Here is a 12,093-nt window from a genome sequence, read left to right as displayed (position 1 = left end):
ACGACTCTTACGATCATCCTAGAAAAATTCATTATGGGAAAAACTTGATTTAGTAGAGCCCTGAGAAAAGTAACTCTTGCCTGATTCTTCTTTACCAACCAACAGGCATCCTTTGTTTGGAGATAGTATTCAAAATGAAAGGTGACCCTTGTATCTGAAGTCTGCTAAATAGATGGCCCTGGAATTGAGCCTTCGCCTTATTTAATCAAACTCAATATAATCATTATGTTTTTCAGATGATTTAGCTTTTCCCATCTAAGTTTTACTACTCTTCAGGGCACGGGTGGGTTCCTGCCAGTTCTAACCTCTTCCACAAATCTATCGTGCCGTTTAGAACCGGTTCCATCTCCATCCCCCGCCCATCCACACCAAGCTTGCCCCGCTCACCTCTCACTGATTGGCTGGCTCACCAATCGCCCCACCTGCCTCTAAGAGTCCTATCTAAACCTTAAAGTCTTAAAGCTGTCAAGTTTGAACATCCCTGGAGGTTTTTTTTTCTAAAGGGTTAGGGGTGCAAGAGTCCTGTAACTTGACAGCTTTAAGACTTGCACACTTCAATGCCAGAGTTCCTGAGCCAACATGGCTAGAGGAGGAATTCTGGAGTTGAAGTCCACAAGTCTTAAAGCTGTCAAATTTGAACACCCCTGGGTTTTTTTTTCTAAAGGGTTAGGGGTGCAAGGGTCTTGTAACTTGCTAGCTTTAAGACTTGCGTGCTTCAAATGCCAGAGTTTCTGAGCAACATTTTTGTTGCTAAGCAAGAGCATTGTTAAGTTTCACCACATTTTACAAGTTGGCCACACCCACCCAGTCACATGACTGCCAAGCCACTACCACTCGGTCACATTGCTGGCAAGCCACTCCCACCTAGCCACATGGCTGGCAAGCCACTCCTACAAAGCAGGCCACGCCTACAGAAGAGGTTCTAAAAAAAATTTGAAACCCACCACTGCTACAGGGCAAGTAATAATATATTATTATTTTATCTCCCACAGTATATTCATCGGTTACACTTTCATTGTTTCCCCAAAGCCAAGCAAATATATGGCTGTTTGATGATACAGTTTTAATCACTGGGAAACTATCTGGTAAGTAAGAACAAAACATACCTATGTTTGCAAACAATTTTCTCTTAAGATATAACCATGTGGTGAAGTCAGTAAAGTTCCAGATTATGTTTTTCAGTATGGGCTGCAAACAATAGATGCAAAGAGTTAGAGCTATTTGAATTATTTTATATTTTAGTAAAACAACAAACGCAGACTTGTATTGAATGCTTAAATTGTTAATTCGTGTTAGTGGATTTATTGGATGGCCAGAAGATGCACGTCTTTTCAGGCCTAAAGTTTATCCTCTTAGCAGCTCAATAATGGAGGTTAAGTTGAGAGGAAGTGACTATTTCAAACACAAAAGAGATGACCCCGACCCTAGTCCCACATTCTTCTATCACAACATCATACTCATTTTAATGTAATTCTAGAATAGGTTCTCTCCAGCACTAAAAAGAAGGTGGGTTGTATTGTTTCAGTTCAGTGGTAACCCACAATGAATAGTTTATAGAATTGCTGGAGTTTATGCCCCTGTTTGTATTTGTATTGAAGATGGGCATTGTCTTCTTGAAGGATCTCTCCATGCTACATGTGGCAAGAGAGGGAAAAAGCTGACTGAAAGCCGCTTTCACACATTTTTATCAACACCTCTCCCTTCCCATTCCTCTGTCTAATGAGGAAATGTTAATGGGTCACTGCACACAAATTAAATCCAATCTAATCCAGTTTCCCCAGGCTTGCTGTCTAAAATGCAGGATTAAAAAATAAAGAGATACCGAGGAGAAAAAATAATGAAAGGCTGTTGTTATTGCTGTTTTATCAACAGCTGAAATCCACCTGATATTCTTTCAACTGCGTCTTGTTTGTTAAGTAAAAGTGACTTAACCATTGCTACCTTTTCTATTTTTCATTTTTTAAAATAATGTTTTCTAAGTTTGGTTATATTTTTAGAAAGATTTATAAGCTCTGTTTGTATTGCCTTAGTAACTGAGTACTGCATACACCGTGGCTTTGTCTTTTATGATATCTCATTTTTCTAATGTTAGCTTTCATGTAGCATATTTGCAGAATATTTGCAAGTATATGTAATTGGTTGGAAAGAGTTTTTTAAAAAGTATTCCTTTTTTTCTTTCTTTTTTAACATGACGGTGCCATGTCAGGATAACAATTACAAATAAAGCAAAGCCAAAGAAAAGTCAATAGTAAATCTTAACACACAAACTAATAACTATAACATTAATATAATAACAGCAATTATAGTAATATGACCAAAAAGAGAAAAGAAAAAGAGCTTTAACTAAATTTCTCACATTAACCTATTTACAATTTCTCCCATACTATAGTCATAGTTTTATACATCTTTATTTTCCATACTAACAATTATTGACATTCGTAAACTTATTTTCCCTTTCATTTCTACCTCTTATCTCTATCAATTCATAAAATGTATTCCATGTCCAATAATATTTTGAATCTTCTTTATCTTTAATTTTTAAAGTTAATCTATCCATTTCAGCACAATCCCAGATTTTCCTAATTATATCCTCATCTGATGGGGTGTTCACATTTTTCCAATATTTGGCATATATAATTCTTGCTGCCGTCAATATATGTAGCACTAAATATATGGTTGCTTTGTCATAACTTTCCGATAGTATACCTAAAAGGTTTGAATTCAGTATGTTGCTCAGTATCATTTCCAACCAATTACGAATTTTCTCCAAGTAAATCCTTCCTTTCCTACACTTCCACTACACGTGGTAGTATGTTCCTAGGATCTGGTTACATTTCCAGCATTTGGTGGAGTAATTCTTATACATTTTTGGCCAATTTTGCAGGCAGCAAATGCCACCTATAAAGCATTTTGTAGAGTTTTTCTTTATAGGCCGTGGTCATAGTCAGTTTGTAGTATTTCTTATTTGGTCATATGATTATTTAAGCAAAGCTTTACTAAATTCCTGGTTTAAAATTTTAATTATTTTTCAGAGGCGAAATCTCAGCCAAGTGTTCAGTTTCCAAAATACTTAATTAAACTTCCTGTGAACCACCATATCACTAATGTAACAGCGTATCTTACAGTGCCGCAGCAGTTTTTAAAAGTGGAGCATTTCTTCTATACAACAGGAATTCTTTTAAATAAATCAGGTAAGTCAGACTGATCATTAATTCTTGAGGTTTTATCATTCTTACCTCATGTTTAAAAGCTCTGTGCCAGTATTCATCCCCTTATTGTGGGCTTTGAATGTAACCACCTAGATGAGTAATGGTTGACTGAAATATTTAGCAGACCTAAGGAGCCATTAGCCTTGAGACTATAAGTTGATAAAACTATGTAGTGATGATATGCTTTACATTACAGATGTGCTGCAGTTCCAAAGACAAAATGTCCAGCATTCCTTACTTGAAATTTTATGTTTATTTTTCATTTTACTGAAATAGATATACAGCATCAATAGGAGAAAATGACAAAGATGATAAGTAGGACAGTGAAAAAATAAACCAAAAATAGAAGAAAGGAAATGTATATTAATTTGAAAATAGATCATGGATGCATATATGATTTGAAGGAGAGGTTTTAGGCATCTGTACTCAATATTTCTGCTACAGAGAAAGATAATCTATACTTTTTTAATGTAGCGAAATAAGGAAGGAAAATGTGAATAAAATTATTTTTAATTAAAATATTACTCAAAATTTCTGTGGTTTGGTTGTTTCTTAAACCATTTATCTAGAAAAAAACCTATCTTAGTTTTTTATGTTTTTGAAATAGTAACATTAGCCAATAGGAAAGATTATTGCATAATTAACATATTAATGACTCTACCATTTTGCAGGAAATATAGATAGTCCTCAGTGTACAACTATTCATGAAGTTACAACAAATTTTGCACATTCAAATTAACACGTAGTATTGTTAACTGGTATGTGCTGATTAGTTTCTAGTTGCAGTTGCAGCATTGGAACTTAAACAACAAACTTAATTTCTAAACAATCAGAATTGATACTGACTGAGGATCATGGTAGATATGTGGAGGGTGAAACTACTTTACATGAGTCCCAGATTTTGATGATGAGAATTTATGCTCCAAATGAAGACAAAGTTACTTTTTAAAAAGAACTTATGAATAAATCAATGGACTTGCCATATGAAAGTGGATACTTAATGGGAGAATGGAATGGAGCAATTTATTTACAAAAAGACAGAACCTCTGAAAAAGAGATTAAAACAACACAAGGGAAACTATCAAAAGTTCTTTTTAACAAGGTAGACAATTTACATGCCTGGAGACGCAACAATGGTGATGCACAAAATATACTTATTTTTTTGACAAACACCAATCTTTTTAAAAGAATTGATATGTTTCGGGGTATCTAAGAATTTGGCTATGACATGTTTGTAAATGAAAAATCAAATTCAGAGAACCACTATATAGCCAACCATTCTAACATTAGAAGTTCTAAGAAATAGCTTCGAATTTTGGAGAGAAGGTTTTCAGGTATTCACAAAAGTTCAGTACCTCCTCCTTTGTTAAATACCTGGAAGTCATTATGAATTCATTAATGAGTATAGTAATAATGAAGTTTAATATCAGCCATGAGCAGATGGATCTTGGGTGGTTGGATACAGGGAGCTTGAACACAGCTGGAATCAATAATATATGACTCCCCCTTTTGCATTTAAAGAACTAGCAGGGGACACAGTTGAGGCACTTTGTTTTTCATCTTTAGATTATAGTGAAATTTCTAATGTTTCTTTCAAATAATTTATATGTGCATTAAAAAAAAACAATTTCAGTCCTAAGGGCATGTGGTAGTTTTATGAGTGTTTTGGTGTTGGAGGGGCTGTCATTCTTTTTCATCTTCATGTGACCTGATTAATTAATTAGCAGCAATGCTCCCAAGTGAAGTGCATACAGGATATAGCTCTAAAATAGATTAAAGGAAGATGGTTAGTTTCTACCTGTCTTTTTGTTTTGAGTTTACCTGGTACCAAAGATTCACTTTTTCCATTTCTGTTTTCAGTCAGATCCTGGTGGATGAAAGGCAGTTGCTTGTACTGTCCCCCCCCCCCCCCCATCAGATTACTATCTATACAGTGTTGCAAATTCTTTTAAGGGGAAAAAAAGCATAGATAGCTTCCTTCTTACTTTTTTGTAGGTTTTTTAAATGTATTAACTTTTTTTTACTTTTTCTGTTTTCTGTAAAACTTGTCGAAATAACATTTGTTTTAATAAATAAGAAAAATAATGTCAATTAAATCAGACTTCTGATTAAATGTCTATAAGATTGTGCTGCTCATATTTTTAGTAGCTTGTACAAAAATGGAAATAAGAATATCTCATGAAGTATCTAATAGTTGTCATTGATAGCAATTGTCTGAATACCTGGAAAGCTGTTGTATCCCAGCTTAGGCAGTACTGAGGTAGATGTAAGGCTGATTCATTATTCTTTGATACAATATCGCATGACATCTCATATAGAAGCCACCGTTCATAATATCCATAGGTTAGGTCATTTGGCTTAATAGCAATAGCAGTTAGACTTATATACCGCTTCATAGGTCTTTCAGCCCTCTCTAAGCGGTTTACAGAGTCAGCATATTGCCCCCAACAATCCGGGTCCTCATTTTACCCACCTCGGAAGGATGGAAGGCTGAGTCAACCGTGAGCCAGTGAGATTTGAACAGCCGAACTGCAGAACTGCAGTCAGCTGAAGTAGCCTGCAGTGCTGCATTTAACCACTGCGCCACCTCGGCACTTAAAAGGTGTATCACATTCAATCAAGGTTAGCCAATTTACATTACTGCTTGTTTGGCTTTTGAATGGCTGCAGAGATCAAACTCTCTACAAATCAGAACTGGTGGTTGGTCCCTTTTGCTGTATCAATCCATTGGCAAGTATTCATATCAGAGGTGGCATTCAGCAGGTTCTGACCAGCTCTGGAGAACCGGTAGCGGAAATTTTGAGTAGTTCGGAGAACTGGTAAATACTACCTCTGATTGGCGCCACCCCCACCTATTCTCTGCCTCCCAAGTCCCAGCTGATTGGAAGGAAATGGGGATTTTGCAGTAACCTTCCCTTGGAGTGGGGTGGGAATGGAGATTTTACAGTATCCTTTCCCTGCCATGCCCACTAAGCCACACCCACCAACCCTTGTCACACCCACCAAGCCACGCCCACAGAACCAATAGTAAAAAAAATTGAACCCCACCACATGCCAATATTCCTTGGAAAGTACTTTAGTACAAATTATCCATTTGCCAACTCCTTCCTGGGTGGTGAATGGGATCTGTCACTTCTTAATCTCTCTCTTGGGTTGGATGTCATCTAAAACATGCTTTCATATTTATTTATGAACAGTGGGAAATATAAGTGCTTTTCTGTTTTTATCTCCATCTGGTGGTTAAGCTCAATATTGCCCATATTTCTAAACTCAGTGAAATGAAGCTCATGAGAGCCTTTGTTTTCAGACTTCTTTTTACTTTAGTGGGCTAATTTTACCTCCAATCTACTTTTATAATCAGATAATTAGAAAAATACAGGTGAAAGGAAAAGGGGGTTGCTCAGCAGAAGCTGAGGAGAGGTATAGGGGAGGATGGCCATCTGCTTCTTTCAATAAAGATATTAAGATCTTTACAGAAGTCATTCTGTTTTTAAATTCACATATGATTGCTTTAATCAACTACTATCCTTCCCAGGTAATAATCAGGCTTTTGAGTGCATGCGCTAAAATAAGCCCCTCCCCTGAAAATAAGCCCTGTCTGAAAATATTGCAATACAGCAGCAGCCATGAGCTGCCTCCTGAACCTCAAAAATAATAAGACCTCCCCGAAAATAAGGCCAAGTGCTTATTTCGGGGGTCAAAAGAAAATAAGACCCTGTTTTATTTCGAGGAAACACAGTATGGTAAATGCCGCTTTTTTTTACAGATGTAACAATCTACGTATGTACGTGTTGATTGGAACGTAATAAAACATTAAATAAAAGAAAGCTATTTTCAGTAAGCACATTTGCCTCTACTCCAGGAGTGGAATATTTCCAGGTTCAGATTAAATAGCTATAGTAGTAGTTTGACAGGAGCCAATGGGAGATAGTGGGTGAAAAAAACCCTCTGTATGACTTGCAAATAGCACTCATTTTATGAAGCTGCTTCAAAACTATTATATGTTCCTGAAAAGTAAATTAATGCCATCTTTTCTGTATGATTAGGTTTCAAAAGTATTGAATTGACTCCCCTTGCTGCAATTTGCGTAAACATATTTTCGAGTGGGAAAGAACTGCAGGTGGATGGCTCCATCCAGATCACCTTACCTCTTCTGCCTACAAGTGCAGTCAAAGCAGGAGAACCTATCTCAGCCTGGACTTTTGATATGAAAACGGGTGAGCGATCTCTTACAGCCAAATAATGTTGCTTACAACTGGAAGAAAGCTTAGTTTTATCAGCTTTCTTTATTATTATGTGAATAATAATAATAATCCCAATCGAGATGATCCTAAATACGTTTTCTTAGATGCAAATTCAGCTGATGCAAGATCCTTGTTTCCAGTTTTTGAGCATAGGGGTTGCAGACTACAGAGAGATCTCAGTTTATGTCTGTTCATTCAGTGTCTATTCAAAGCAAGTTAGAGTTAGAAAAAAATAAACTTACGACCTTTTTTAAAAAAGTTGTAGCCGTTGTAGCATCCCTACAGTCTTGTGATTGCAGTCCTGGCACTCTGGTTCCCAGCTCACAATTAATTATGACGTTGTAGTGAGGCAGGTCATGTGACCACCATTTGTGACCCGCCTGGCCAGTTTCTCACAGGCAAAGTCAATGAGGAAGCCAACAGGGAAGGTTACAGGTTGCCCCAGGAAATAGCTCTCACCTCCTCCTTTTTCTTTGAGGAGTCCGCTATGGAGTCCCAGGGATCATAGTCTGTAGCACCCCCTGCCCAACTACTGCACTACCTGACCTGCCCGAAGCCCCTTCCTGCCCTCCCACAGCATCCACCAAGCTACTCGAGGCCCTTTGAGACCTGTCCAAACTCGCTAGCATCTATCTGTAGCACTCTCCACTCACCCACAGCAACCATTCCACCACACCCACCACCACCACCGTGACCCGTCAAAACCGTGCTTGACTAAGCCGCACCCGATTAAACCGCGTCGCTGACGTCATCAACAGGGCAACAACAGCCAGCGCAGAGAAAGAAGGGCGCTTTAAATAGCGCTTTGAAAGCAAGCCGATTCAACTTAAGGTAAGGTTAGAGTTAGGGTTAGGGTTAGGTTTAGAGTTAGGTTAAGGGTTAGGGTTATGTTTAGGGTTAGGTTAAGGGTTAGGATTAGGGTTAGGTTTAGGATTAGGTTTAGGGGGGTTAGGTTTAGGGGTTAATTTTAGGTTTAGGGTTTACAGCGTGCTTCTGTCTCCGCGCTGTTGTTGCCCTGTTGATGACGTCAGCGACGTGGTTTAGTCGGGCGCGGTTTAGTCGAGCGCGGTTTTGTGGTGGAACCCACCACCACCACATTCCTTATCTTACATGCCTGCCTCTTCTCACTTAAAACCTCACACATCCTAGAGTTACAGTGGCAACCAGGATTGCCAGGATTACTGTCATTAAGCAACGTGGCCCTGTGATTCACACTTTACAATTGCATTGTTCAACAACAGCAATTACAGTCCAAATTGCCATTGTAACCCGAGAAGGATGGAACCTACCTGTATATACATTCTTGGAAAACCTGCATACGATCTAAGATCTACATTTTAATAATAATAAATGCTTAGCTGCTTTGATGCATAACTGAGGAATAGTCCTCAATTTACAATTGCAATTGAGCCTGGCATTATTATTGTAAATCGTTGAGGTCATAAGTTGAGACACCTATGTGGCCAGAAGCAATTTTCAAGCCTTTTTTATGGTGGTGGTTAATAGCAATAGCACTTAGACTTATATACTGCTTCACAGTGTTTCACACCCCTCTCTAAGCAGTTTACAGAGTCAGCCTCTTGCCCTCAAACAATCTGGGTCCTCATTTTACCCACCTCGGAAGGATGGAAAGCTGAGTCAACCTTGATCGGCTCAGAATCAAACTCCTAGAGTGAGCAGTGAGTTAGCCCTGCAATGCTGCATTCTAAACACTTTGCTACCACAGCTCTGTAAGCAAATACTACAGTCTTAAAGCAAACCCAGTCATGTGACCATGTAACACTGTAACGGGTCATAAAACTGATCTGCCCCGACACATGATCGTGTGATACCCTGAGATACTTTATGTGGCTATCCCAGCTTTGTACAATTGTTAAATGAAGACTACCTGTTCTAGGTATTAAAGATAGAGCAGTAAGTACATCATTAACTACTTTTAGAAAAACAATGCTGGACTAGATGGATCTACCTCTAATACGATTACTTCTACCATTATGAGTACCGCATTTTTCAGAGTATAAGAAGCACCTTCTCCCCAAAAGGGTGTGGAAATATTGGTGCGTCTTATACGCCAAATACAGCCACTTTTGGGCTCCCAAAGCCCCACCCCTGCAAAAACAGAGGCTTTTTTGCCTTACCCCAGCCCTGCTGAAGCCTGCAGAGTGCTGCTGGGGGCTGGGGGAAGACAGAAAGCCTCAGTTTTTGCAAAAACCTGTCTGTTTTTCTCAAAAAACAGGGACATTTTTGCCTTGCCCCAGTCCTGCTGAAGCCTTCAAGTGCTGCTGGGGACTCAGGGAAGGCAAAAACTTTTTTTTTCTTACTTACCTCTTCAAAATCTTGGTGTGTCTTATACACTGGTGCGTCTTACAGTCTGAAAAATATGGTATATCGTTATAAGTATAAAAGAGTTGCCTAAAGTTTTTGATTTATCCATTTTTAGTTGAAAGTCTGAAAGAAAGCATCTTACTTTATTTTATTTTTTGGGTCTTATCTTACCAGGTGCTTGGATCAATCGTGGTTTGGGAATGGTAAAGAACATCAATGATCACTTAGTATGGACATATACTGCTCCAAGTCTGGGATATTGGATAGCAGCCCCATTGTCTGGAACCAGAGGTAAAACTGGAGAATTTGACATTGTTTTATGTCTGCCTTAATTTTTATTACTTTCATAAAGTCAGAACGCAAGAACTAGAAGTCTTAATTCTTCCCAAATTTAATTGGGGTGATGAGATTTTTCTCTTGTTTTTATGTGGAAGGTGAAGTTTCTTTAGGCTTATGAAATATGACTTTGGGTCATAATACAATATTCATTCCAATATTCCAGATGATGCCAAGGTAAATGCAATTAGATATTACAAGATATGCAGATTTATATTAGTAAACATCTAACATCACATGGTAATTCAGTTCCTAACAGAAGCCTAGGAAAGAGTTCCTAGAGTGAAGCAATGTCCTATTTAGAATACATGTTGCAAAATCGAATATGCATGAGCTTCACTCTTCAGATCCAGTCTGCTCAGGTTGTATATTAATTTTTTGCTTGAATGTGAATCAAACCTTCAGCAGGAAGGACAAGTGCATGTGAATATAGTACTTGTATAATATGACCCAGATCTATGTATCTTGTTGGATTAATGCTCTCTATATACAGGTAGTCCTCAGATTACCACTCATTCAGCAATATTTAAAGTTATGATGATGCAGCAGGGGTTGCACAGGTAAACCCACCAGTGGCTGGCCAGGTTAGGTGGTCTTAATAGAATGGACCTTATAAATTCATATTAGTTTGGCTTTTCATTCTAGTGCCCTGGAGTCCCAAAGTTGACTTTTAGCTGGAGTGAACTTTCTCCCCAAACTTCCTCATAAGTATTAAAAATAGGGCTGAACAGTGTGGCAAGACCCTGTAAAGTGGGGGCACAGGAAGCCAGACGTGGGTGAGAGATAGAACAGAGGTAAAAGCTGCTGACAGCTTAAGACGAAATAGGAACTTCTCTTTTTTGTATTTCTCCTATGTACTTCTCTGTAACATTCCAAATGAACTTCCCCTTTTCGAAATGTCATGCTTGTCTCGTGTATGGAAACGCCTTGAGAATGCACCGTGTGGAACACGGCATAAAAGTAGGATCCTGGGCAGAGCTCAGGCAGTTCAGATTTTGGTGTGTGAACACGCTGAACTCGATGCATCCAATAAACCTGTTTCTCTCACTTTCGTGGTCTCAAGTCCTGCTCTTTTGTAAGTAGATTACAAACCACAATCTGCTGCAACAATGACACTGCTGAATGGGGAGGACTTACAACCATTCCTTGGAGTTTCAGCCATTGCAGCATCCCCATGGTCACAAGATTGCAGGCCAGATGCCCAGTGCCTGGCTTGCAGTTATGACGTTGCAGGGTGCCCACAGTCACATGATTATGGTTTCTGACATTCCCTGCTGGTTTTCCCACAAGCAAAAATCAATGGCAAAAGCCAGCAGGTTTCAAATCATTCTTGCTCCCACTGCTTTTTCGCCAGCTTGCTCTCTATAACACCTGTGGCACCTCCCATCAATTGTGGCACCCGTACCCCCATGTGTGCTCTGTAATACCCACCTGTGGCACCAGTCCATGTGCTGGCCTAGGTGTCCACCTGTACTCCATAGTGCCTCCCTGCAGGGCCCTCCATTGCACCTACACACCTGCCCCCCTTCCTTAGCACTTGCCTGTGACAGCTCCCCCACTTGGCTAAGAGCCAAGGTGGCGCAGTGGTTAAATGCAGCACTGCAGGCTACTGCTAGATCAGCAGTTCAGCGGTTCAAATCTCACCGGCTCAGGGTTGACTCAGCCTTCCATTCTTCCGAGGTGGGTAAAATGAGGACCCAGATTGTTGGGGGCAATATGCTGACTCTCTGTAAACCGCTTAGAGAGGGCTGAAAGCCCTATGAAGCGGTATATAAGTCCACTGCTATTGCTATTGCTATTGCTATTGTTCATAGCTCTCTCCTGCAGCCCTCACCTATTGGCTTCTTTGCCTGGAACTCTCACCTCTTCCTGCTTAACAACTTGTGCTGTCTTAAGGATACAACAGCAGCCTAGACCGCTAAGGTTGCTGTTGCTAAACCATGAATTCTCCAGTGCACTGCTCAGAGAGCCCAAATGCT

The 12,093-nt window shown here is 39.3% G+C and overlaps 1 protein-coding gene across 1 annotated transcript in view; it reads left to right on the top strand.

The window, feature by feature from the left end:
* The window catches only part of FAM171B (family with sequence similarity 171 member B), a 43,646-nt gene that overhangs the window by 19,686 nt on the left and 11,867 nt on the right, over positions 1 to 12,093 (top strand). The window contains 4 exon segments of the mRNA XM_032236521.1: positions 993 to 1,085; positions 3,033 to 3,191; positions 7,256 to 7,426; positions 9,953 to 10,069. Of these exon segments, the coding sequence (XP_032092412.1) occupies positions 993 to 1,085; positions 3,033 to 3,191; positions 7,256 to 7,426; positions 9,953 to 10,069 (540 nt within the window).

The sequence above is a fragment of the Thamnophis elegans genome, chromosome 1, assembly GCF_009769535.1.
Source record: "Thamnophis elegans isolate rThaEle1 chromosome 1, rThaEle1.pri, whole genome shotgun sequence".
In the NCBI taxonomy this organism is placed as follows: domain Eukaryota; kingdom Metazoa; phylum Chordata; class Lepidosauria; order Squamata; family Colubridae; genus Thamnophis; species Thamnophis elegans.
The sequence above is the reverse complement of the archived record's forward strand: the minus strand, read 5'-3'. Positions and strand labels throughout refer to the sequence as shown.